At 48.6% G+C, this 11,311-nt stretch overlaps 1 protein-coding gene across 1 annotated transcript; it reads right to left on the bottom strand.

Moving 5' to 3' along the window:
- Window positions 1-206: 206 nt before the first annotated feature.
- On the bottom strand, window positions 207-1,602 carry LOC142536066 (uncharacterized). The gene is made up of 2 exons (XM_075641883.1): window positions 1,201-1,602; window positions 207-1,073 (listed from the first exon to the last, which is right to left on the bottom strand). The coding sequence occupies exons 1-2, from the start codon at window positions 1,600-1,602 to the stop codon at window positions 207-209; spliced, it is 1,269 nt and encodes a 422-aa protein (XP_075497998.1).
- Window positions 1,603-11,311: the final 9,709 nt, after the last annotated feature.

The following is an 11,311-nucleotide window of genomic DNA, read 5'->3' as shown; positions in this document are numbered from 1 at the left end:
TCTGATTCCACGAAACCAGCCTCTCCGCCACCTCCTTCAGCCGAGAATATAAAAGTTTGGAAATTATCTTATTAGTCACATTACACAAGCTGATAGGACGAAAGTCCGACCAAGCCTGAGCTCCCATGACTTTGGGAATCAATGTGATCGTGGTGGCAGTAAACCCCTGTGGCAAGGGACTACCCCGAAAGAAATCCAGGACCGCATCAAAAAACATCCTGATGGACAATCTCCCAGCAATGCTGAAAGAAGGCCGAAGAGAATCCATCAGGCCCCGCCACACTATCACGGTGAATGGAGAAAACAGTCGCCCGCACCTCCTCCAAAGAAGGAGGGGCAGCAATATTTGCGTTCTCCAAATCCGAGATCACCAAGGGGAAATCAGAAAAATCCGGGCAAGAAAGCACAAAAGGATCCCCAGTAAGCAGGTTTTGAAAAAAGGCGGCCCCAGACTGCTGAATAAGCTCAGGGGAAGTAATGCAAGAGCCATTATCCCAAATACGAAAGATTTTATTAGCCACCCTTTTTTTCTTGACCATATTGTGGAAGAGTTTGGTGTTCTTCTCACCATCCTCTAACCACCTACAAGCGGCTTTTTGCCGCCAAAAATCCGCCTCCATGGCGGTAACCCTAGCAAGATCAGCATTGCAATTGGACAAACTAGTCCAATGCAAATCCGAAGGAGCAGCCTCGCAATCTGCCTCAGCAATCCGGACAGCCTGCTCCGCCTCAGCAAGTTTGGCAAAAAGATCACCAAAAACACTCTTATTCCACCACTTCAGATGGCTTTTGAGGCGCTTCAACTTCACAAAAAGACGGGGCATACCGTTCAAATGACACGGTAAATTCCAATTAAGCCTCACCGTCTGCAAAAAACCATGGTGCCTGAGCCACATGCTCTGAAAGCGAAAAGAACTCGGCCCACTAGCAAAGACCGGGACTGACACAAAAAGAGGACAATGGTCAGAGACCGTACGAATGAGGTGCTCCACACGAATAGAGTGAAAATGGTCCCCCCAATCAACAGACACAAAAACCCGATCAAGACGCTTCCAAATGGTCTTGTTCGTCCACTGTGAACGAAGACCCCTCAAAACCAGCATCTACTAACCCAGAATCCAAAATAAAGTGATTAAATTCTTCCATGGGAAGCAACCGCCCACCAGAAGAACCCAAACACTCCGACGAATTCCTGACTACATTAAAGTCGCCACCAACAAGCCAAGGACCCTGAGCAGGCTTAACCTGAAGCAAAGAATTCCAAAGCTGTCTGCGCTCAATGTAGTCACACTTAGCATAAACAAAGGAACAAAAGACAGTGGTCGGCAAAAAAGTAGCAGAAACCCGGAAGTGAAGGAATTGAGTGTGATCAAAAAGACACTCAACCGTGACATCCTCAGCAAAGAAAACCCAGATATGACCCGAGGAGTTCGATATAACTCGAGAAAAACCAAAACGACGAGTCATAAAACGAACATCCAGATCAATCATGGGTTCCAAAATAGCCAAGATCTTGACTCTCTTATCTTTAACGTGGGCATGTAGCCTTTGTTGAGACTCCGAGCTCCGGAGCCCCCTGACATTCCATATGAGAAAATTCATGGAGAATGGGCACCAGAACCGCCCTGTCGCTTTTTACGCGACCTATGAAAAGCATTCTCCTTCCTTTTCTTAATATCCCCCATATCAGCATCCAGAATACGACCTTCAGACCTACAGCCATCACCCGACTCAGAATGCCGATCGAATTCCTGATCAGTATCTCCAGCAGATTCCAGCCGGAAGACCAGCTCACTGACAGAAGGACCCTGCCTAGCAACCAATTCCTCTACCGTAGAGGAAGCATCATCAGGAGACAAAGGAACAGAGGGGATGGAATGACTACTGTGATTCAAAGTACAAGGCCCCAGAGAGCCAAACACAGGCAACTCACTAGTAGACGGGACCCCAATACCATCCACACAATCATCCAACTGTAACCCTCCATCAATAACCTCATCACTGAGGATCACACCCTCAACAAGAACAGACTCCAAAGGATCCTTTCCAGAAGACCCAACACCGGCATCCTCCAAATGACCACATGGAGGGTCCATATCAACACAATCTAATCCAACAGGATCAGGCTCCGCGTCCTGCCCATGCGAGAGCACCTCAAAAGGATTCAACTCAAGAGGATTCTTTCTTGGAAGAACCTGCCGAACTGGCCTCTTTCTCCCTCTACGTCTGGGACCCGTGCCAGTTTTCTGAAGCTGAGGCTGGGTCCCCAGATTAAAACCAGAATTAACACCCCCTGGAGGGGCAGACTCTGTAGATGGGGGAGACTGGCCAGAAGCACGGTCAGCAGGCTTAGGACGAACAGGTTTGGGATTTTTTCCATGGGAATAACAAACACTGGTCGAATGACCCAGCATTTTGCAATCCATGCAGTACCCGGGGATTCGCTCATAAATGACTTCAATTTCTTGAGCATGATCACCCCAACCCACCCAAATCTCTTTGACCGGCGGTTCGAGCACATTAATTTCAACACATACGCGAGCAAAAGCGCCTCGAGAAGAATCTGCAGTATGATCATCCATCTTCACCGGTTTCCCCACAATTTTGGCCAAAGCAAAGAGACTTTGCTTAGAAAACAAATGAAGGGGAAGACCCGGGAAGCGGATCCAAACTGGGGCAATGGGTGACTCCTCCTGAAGATTAAACTCTGGCGTCCACTTAGAGAAGCGGACCGACAGAGGTCCAACCTGCATAACCCCCTTGGTCCAAAAGAACGCATAGTCTTCTTCACAAGCAAGAGTGAGAACAAGAAAACCCCGAGGCATGAACTTTAAGTCAAAAGATCTAACTAGTCCCAATTTAGCAAAAGCCGCAGAAATACCAGAATTTGGAACTAGAGATCGATTCCCTGAAATTTTTCCAACCAAAGCAAATTTGAAAGGTTCTGCGAGGGTAGAAATAACCTCATCCGGGAAGAGAATACCCGGTTTTCCATTTCGAAGAGTCGGCACAGGCATGTCATTCATAGAGTTGTGCAACTCATCAAAGCTTTTTTTGGCCGTCCGAGGGGATGGTGGAGTCAGGATATCACGAAATGAGACAGTAAGCGGAATAGGAACACGCGTACCTGGTTTGACCGTTTCAGCACAAGGGTTGACTGCCGAGTCAACTCGTCCTTCACGGTGATTCGACTCGACCGAGTTGACTCGTGAGTCACCTACCGGAGCACCACCATGGACCGGCGACGGTGAGGGGAGTCCAGAACCGGGACCAATTCGTGCAGACTCGGGCATTGGAGGGTCCGATTTAACCAAAGGATGTGAAGAAACTCGATTTTGCCCTACGAATTGGGCGTTTCCGACCGGTGGCCGGAAACCAGAAATTGAAGATGGCAAAATGCGACCCATACCTGGACGATCAACCCCTAAAGAGGAATTGAAGAAAGAAGCCGGAATAGTGCCTGAAATCGGCGGTGAGAAAGACGGCAGTGAGGCGTCGAACGGCGTGTTCTTAGATCTGAAATTCACGGCTGATTTGAACTCCGATTGGAGTGATTCCTGAACCATTGGAATCGTCTGGACGAGAGGGTCACAGATCGGGGTCGGGATGGAACACTGGATGTCGGAGTTGGCCGGAATCGACGAAACAAGCGACGGCTGCGCAGTGAACAGTAACTGCGGAGCTTTGAACGGAGATGACGCCGGAACGGGGAAACTGGACGGTCGCGCAGGTGCCGGAAATGAAAGGGGAGGGTGAGGCGAAGAGAATGATGTATGGCCCGTACCAGGAGGAGCGACGGTTGCCGGCGCCGACGACGGTGAAGAAACCGCCGCGATTTTGACCGGAGAAATGAGTGGGTAATCGGACTCCATTTGAGCTGAAATTTGGTAGGGAGGGTCGTCGTGAGGTGGCGGTTCGGATGGGGTGGTTGGCCGGCCGGGATCCGGCGGCGGTGGCATGGCGGCGGGTAGGGCGTGAATAGTGACGGGTTTAGTGTGTGTTTTCTCACCTTTTACTGTGTGTTTTTTCAGAGAAAATTTTTTTGGGGGCAAATGGTTTGGTTTAGGGTGTAGGGTTTAGGGTTTAGGGTTTAGGGTTTAGGGTTTAGGGTTTAGGGTTTAGGGTTAGGGGTTTAGGGTTTAGGGTTTAGGGTTTAGGGTTTAGGGTTTAGGGTGTAGGGTTTAGGGTTTAGGGTTTAGGGTTTAGGGTTTAGGGTTTAGGGTTTAGGGTTTTTTTTTTTTTTTTTTTTTTTTTTTTTAATAAAAAGTTTATTTATTAACAAATAAAACCTAACGGAGGGGGACTAGACCAAGACCTCCGGAAAGGCTATATCACAATCATAACATAAAAACATAAATAAAGACTACAACAGGGCAGCCCATAATAAAGCAAAACACAGAAAATAAAAACATCGGGCGCCCCGGAATACATCAGACAAACTAATAATACTGATGGGCAAGGAGAACTCTGCAGTGAACGCCCATCAGAAAAACATGTCAACCTGAATCAGGCGGTCGCCCATAGGGTAACCCCGCCTGACTCTTCTGAGATCTGTAAAACCGACGCTGCTGTGAGCGCGTGCGACCTGGTAATGGCAAGGACTGACAGGAAGTAGTAGGAGGAAGATCCAAATCAGCCACTCGAGAACCATTCCCAAGGTCGATGTGTAGCGAAGTAATGGGACCAGAAACTGTAGGAACAACCATCTGTGCCGGAACAGTGGAAACAATCATCGGGTCTGTTACCACTGGAACAACATCCACCAGAGAAGAGCTCGCTCCAGAACCAGACCCCTGAGCATCACCAAAATAACTGATGTAACAACCACAGGGATAGCAGGAGGAGACTGCATCGGAGCCACAACAACCTGAGGCACCAATGGAACATCCTCAACAATAGCCTCTAAAACATGAGAAGAAGACGATGGGCAGGAAGATGAACCAACACCAGAATTACCACCTGGAAAGGAATCTCCTGAAATGGAGTGAAGAACCGCAAACTGATTACTCGAAATAGGAGACTGTGGAGTAACCTGACTAGAAACCTGGCGGCGCCTACGTCTCGGCTGAACCCATCCTGGCTCAGTACTCCCAGAACCAGGACCACTAGAAGGAACCGAGCCAGGCGGAAAACCTTGAGGCTGACCCGAAGAAGGAGACCGCTGCCCCTGAGCAAAAGAACGGCCACCAAGAGCCTTATAACCAGAACGAGAACAACGCTGCACTGAATGACCTAGCATCTTACAATCCGTGCAAAAATAGGGGACTTTTTCATAAACCACCCCCAAAGTCTGCCGGTGGCTGCCCCACCCGACCCAGATCTCATCCAGACGAGGAAGCAACACATCAATCTCAACACAAATACGGGCAAAAGATCCCCGAGAACCATCAGCGGTGATCTCATCCACCATAACAGGGTTTCCTAAGAGCTTACCAATCTGATAAAGACACTTCTTGTCATATAAATGCAACGGTAGATCAGGAATACGAACCCAAACCGGAGCAATCGAAGACTCAGCCTCAAATTTAAACTCCGGTGTCCATTTGAAAAAGCGTATCGACACTGACCCAATAGAAACTAATTCCTGAGGCCAGAACTTCAAATAATCTTCCTCGCTAGAGAAAATAAGAACCAGAAATCCTCGGGGAAGAAATTTCAATGTAAATGAGGCCAAAAAGCCAAAACGAGAAAAAGCAGCCAAGATATCACTATTGGGTGTAACACCCCGGTTCCCTGTAACACGGCCAATCAACGCAAATTTAAAAGGCACTGACAGAGAAGAAATAACCTGATCCGGGAATAGAATACCCGGTATACCATCAACAAAGTCCGGTTCAGGAATCTCGCCCACCAAACCACCAAACCCGGCAAAACTCTGTCTGGCTGGAGAAGGAGCAGTAACATCCCTAAAAGAAGCCAAGGGAGTTGCTGAGGAAGCGGAAACAGAGGCCGGAATTGCATTTGCAAAAGAAACCGAAGAGTTGACCATCGGTTGACCGGCAAAAACCGGCGACGGCGAGACAACCACCGGAGCACCACCAACCACCGGCGACGACGAGGGGGTCACGGAACCGGTGACCAAAGGTGAAGAACCGGGCTGAAACGGAGGCAATTGACCGGAAACATTCGCCGGAGACGAACCAAACACATGATTTTGGGCGTTTCCGATCGGCGATGAATTTTCCGAAATTGAAGGCATAGAAATCTTACCCATGGCTAGATGAGTTTGTAGTAGAGAGGAATTGCAAAAATCAGCAACCGATCCGGAGTAATTGAGTTTTGAAGCCAACGCAAATATAACTTGGGGGCTGAAATTCGTAGATCTGAAATTCCCGCCGCCACCGGACTCCGACGAAGCAATTGAAGATACCAATGGAAGCGCCTGGTCCTGGGCATTCCGGATCGGGGTCTTGATCGGAGAACCAAGACCGGAGCTGGCCGTAATCGGAGCCGAAACATTCGGCGTCGCGGTGAACAGTACTGACGGAACATCGCCGGACGATTTCGGGATGCAAATGAACTCCGTTTGGGCTGATTTTTGGACCAGAGGATCGACTGGAGGAGACGATTCGAATGATGTAACAATCGTCGCCGGACGATGATCGAAGACAGGTGTGATTCCGGGCGACGGAATCTGCGCAATTTCCGGAGCTTTGACCGTCGATTTGGCCGGCGAAACGACCTCCGTTGGACCTGAAATTCGGACAGCAGCCTCGTCTCGCCGAGGCGCACCTGATCGTACCGGTGGCCGGCCGGAAACCGGCGCCGACATGGGGGCGATTTTTAAGGCGAAAATGGGCTTTTTTGACACTATTCACAAATGAGAGAAAAAATTTTGGGGCGGTTTAGGGTTTAGGGTTTAGGGTTTAGGGTTTTAGGGTTTAGGGTTTAGGGTTTAGGGTTTAGGGTTTAGGGTTTTTTTTTTTTTTTTTTTTTTTTTTTTTTTTTTTTTTTTTTAGCTAAAAAGTTTATTTATTAACAAATAAAACCTAACGGAGGGGGACTAGACCAAGACCTCCGGAAAGGCTATACCACAATCATAACATAAAAACAGAAATAAAGACATACTACAACAGGGCAACCTGGAATAAAGCACAACAAAATACAAACAAACCAGCGAGTGCCCCGGAATACATCAGACAAATAGGACAAAATGGTGAGCAAGGAGAACTCTGCAGTGAACGCCCACCACATACCGCCAAAAATGCGGAAAACGAAATCAGCCTGGATCAAGAGGTCGCCCGTAGGGCAAACTCGCCTGAGCCGCCTTCTGCCTATAATAACGCCGCTGCTGAGATCGCGTACGGCCCGGAAGTGGTAGAGATAAACATCCTTCACTCACTGAACCCATCTCAAACTCTGGTGGAGCAGTAGAAACAGGAGTATCACCCACAGGATCCGGAACAGCAGGGGCAATCTCAACAACCGGAACAGTAACAACCACAGGTGCAGTAACAACTGCTCCAGAAGTAGATGCCACCTCAACCATATCCGTGGCCTGAGACGAGATAATCGGATCCAAATCATCGTGAGACAGACTACTCACCGCAGCATTCTGCTCTGCCGCAAGCTTACTAAGAAGGGACTTAAACCTCTGGGGACGGGGTTTAACGGTACCCGAAGTCTCACCAGGACCTGAAGCAGTGGGTAAATCTTGCAGTATCTCATAGTAATTCTTCGTCGAAATGGGCCGAGCCGGATCTTTCCTCACAACAGGTCTGCGTCGGGGACGCTTGGAAACATGTCCTATAAAATCAGTATCACCGGACTGTGGCGGATCAGACGCAACACCCTGAGGCTGCTCGGAAGGAGGCGGAAGCGGGGAATCCGATGCAACACCCTTACCATGAGGTCGGGTCCGGCGCGGGCGAGAAGACTTTCCATTACGAGAGCAAAAATCAAGTGAATGGCCCAACAACTGGCAATGAGAACAATAATGGGGAACTTGCTCATAGACCACCTCCACAACCTGACTATGATCACCCCAACCCACCCAGATACGCTCCGGACGAGCCTGAAGAACATCAATCTCAACACAAACTCTAGCAAAAGATCCTCTAGTCCCATCAGCGGTAATCTCATCAATCTTAACTGGATTACCTAAAATCTTAGCAATAGGAAACAAGCTCTGTTTAGCATAAAGATGCAATGGCAAATCAATAAATCTGACCCAAATAGGAGCAATAGGAGAATCCGCCTCAAACTTGAATTCGGGAGTCCATTTCGAAAAACGAATCACTACAGACCGAATCGAAACAAGAGGCTGAGTCCAAAACCTCAAATAATCCTCCTCACAGGAAAGGGTGAGAACCATATACCCACGAGGAAGAAAACGAACAGTATGAGAACCCAACAAACCAATACAAGAGAAAGCAGATAATATATCAGAATTGGGAGTCAAACCCCGGTTCCCAGTGATACGCCCTACCAGAGCAAACTTAAAAGAAGCAGAGAGGGACGAAATAACCTGATCCGGAAACAAAATTCCGGGAATCCCATCGCGAACAATCGGAGCGGGCACCTCATCCATCGATGCAGCAACATCAGCAAAACTCTGAGCCTGCGACGGTGGAGAGGAACGACGCAAAACATCCCTGAAAGACACCGCAGGAGGGACAGAGCGAGGAAAAGCAACTGCCGGAGCAACGGGAATAGTAGAAGGCAATTGACTTGCTGCCGAGTCAACCCGCAAGGGTTGAATGGGTGACTCGACCGAGTCAACCCGGAACGGTACCACCGGAGGACCACCGTCGGCCGGCGATGATGGGAGGAGCTTAGAACCGGTGAGAGAAGTTGAAGAATCGGCCAAAACAGGAGATAATTTGACGGAAATCGAAGGGTGACTCGGCCGCAACTCGCCAAATTGGGCGTTTCCGACCGACGGCTGTGAACCTGCAATTGACGGTGGGGAAATATTACCCAAGACCGGACGAACACAACCTGAAGAGGAATTTCCCAAAGGAGCTCGGACGCCGGCGGAATTGACCGAAGAAGCAGGCGCGACGAGGGTTACAGGCGGTGCCGGACTAGATCTAAAATTCCCGGTGAATGTGAACGATGCGGGCAACGGGCCATGGACGAACTTATTCGTCTGAGGACGGGCATTCCAGATCGGGGCTTGGATCGGAGAAAGGACGCCGGAACTGACCGGAATCGAGCAAAACGCGGACGGCTCCTGCGTGAACAGTGCAGGCGGAACTTTCGTGGTGAAATCGGACGGGCAAATCAACTCTGAATGACTTGAAATTTTCACAGTAGCCTCGCCTTGACGAGACGAATCCAACGGTACCTCATTTGTAAAAAACGGAGTTGAAATCGCCGGAGATGAGATTTTGGCCGGAATTTGCAGATTTTCGGATGAGCTTTTGGTCGGGCAATCGGACTCCGTTTGCTTTGAAAGTTTGACAGCAGCATCGCCTCGTCGTGGCGGTTCAGATGGTCCGGTGAACCGGCCGGGAACCGGCTCCGGCATGTGAGGCGAAAATTTGGAGATTTTTTGGCTTTTTATTTCACTATTCACTTTGAGAGAAAATGTTTTGGGGGCGAATGGTTGGTTTAGGGTTTAGGGTTTAGGGTTTAGGGTTTAGGGTTTAGGGTTTAGGGTTTAGGGTTTAGGGTTTTTTTTTTTTTTTTTTTTTTTTTTTTTAATAAAACACCGCCGAAAGCGGGGGGGTTAGGCGGACCCCTACCTGTATATATAAACACAAAAGAAATACAAGATAAGGCCTAAAGAGAGGGCAGGTATACCAAGACCTCTCTAAAAGCGAGTCTGACAACACATAAAACATAAAGACATAAAACCTAGGGTGGCAAATACACGTGCCAAAATCTAATCCCTAGAAAAAGCGCATAATAAAATGAACATATAAGAGCAGCGCTAAATACATCAAAACAAATCGAAACATGTCTAAACTGTAAAGATCCGACTCAGATGTAGGTGCAAAAGACAACCAATTGTACCCATCTCTGAGCCGTCTGTCGCTGTAAGTCCAACATGAAAATGGCGTCCTAGTCCGAGATCGGTCGCAATCCAGCTGAAGTAAGAGAAACTTCAAATCCCCAGAAGAAGGTGAAAACGTATGGAGCTCATAACGTCATAAATCCAAGCGTGACTGGAACGTTGATATAAGAGGTAGCCAAGAGATAACATGGAGAGCCACCAATGCACGTAGCAAAAGCAGAGAACATATAAATCCCGACATGAATGGAGCTCTGGGCCAGAGAAACCACTGAGAGAGATCATCCAAAGCCACCATAAAACCCGGCAAGAGAACACAAAATATAGAAAGCGGCGGCCAAGGAGAAGCCTGCAGAGAGCGACCGCCAGAGAACAGGGTGGTCCAAATAAAAGCACCAATGGAGAAGGTGCGAGAGTCCACCCAGATCCAAAGAAACAAAGCACTCCAAAGAGACAGTACCTGCAAAGAAAAAAATACATATAGATATATATAAATATATATATATATATATAGAAATAGATCCAAATAAAGGAAGGGGCTGCAAATAGCTAAGAACATCTGTATCTAAGGTAGGGAAGCCCGGAGATATCCGAGCGGGTCAGTATGGATATGTGTCTGGGTAGTGAAGGACCTAACTCTAAGGTATAAACCCTAATGGTATGAGCCCTCGCCGCCAACGCATCCGCCACCGAATTTCCCTCCCGAAAAATATGTGAAAAATGAACCGCCCGCCCCCTCAAAAGAAACAGAATCCGAGTGACTGTATGATGAAGGTCCCAATGACACCGACGAGAACGCAGGATCTGAAGAGAAATCTGAGAATCGGTCTCAACCCAAAGGGGAAAAAGACCGAGATCGGAACAGATAAGAAGGCCCCTCCAAACCGCCCAAAGCTCCGCCCGGACATTGGTCCCGACTCCGATAAACTCGCTGAAGGAGAGCACCACCCTGCCAGAAGAATCACGCACAACACCACCGACAGACGACTCCCCAGGATTGCCCCTCGAACTCCCATCAACATTCAGCTTAAAGCACCCAGGTGGTGGACAGAGCCACCGGACAATCGCTAACCTATGGGTCCGCTGAAAGGCAACAAAAATTCCCAGCGATCTCGCCGCCTCAAAGGCACCAAGCCAGTGCTTGGGCTTAACAATGAAAGCAGCATGGGCAAGACGCAGATAAGACAAAATCTGAGACTTCACAGTCTCCCCAGAAATACGCAACTGACGGTGCTTCGCATCATTACGAGCCATCCAGAGAAACCACAAAACAATGAAGGGCAGAAACTCCTTGACGTGGCCCCCAGGTGCCCAATGAAGATTTCTCTTCCAAGCGCTAAGGAACAACCTGAG

This window comes from Primulina tabacum, unplaced genomic scaffold (genome assembly GCF_025594145.1).
Source record: "Primulina tabacum isolate GXHZ01 unplaced genomic scaffold, ASM2559414v2 Contig1217, whole genome shotgun sequence".
Classification (NCBI taxonomy): Eukaryota; Viridiplantae; Streptophyta; class Magnoliopsida; order Lamiales; family Gesneriaceae; genus Primulina; species Primulina tabacum.
Note: the sequence above shows the minus strand (reverse complement) of the source record. Positions and strands in the feature narration are given on the sequence as shown.

What these genes read in the sequence shown, in the direction of transcription:
- LOC142536066 (XM_075641883.1), bottom strand. Translation starts at nt 1,602, where the DNA reads ATGAATTTTCTCATATGGAATGTCAGGGGGCTCCGGAGCTCGGAGTCT. An exon ending in TTGTTGGTGGCGACTTTAAT is followed by an intron (nt 1,074 to 1,200) that starts GTAGTCAGGAAT and finishes CTTCGTTCACAG; the next exon opens with TGGACGAACAAGACCATTTG.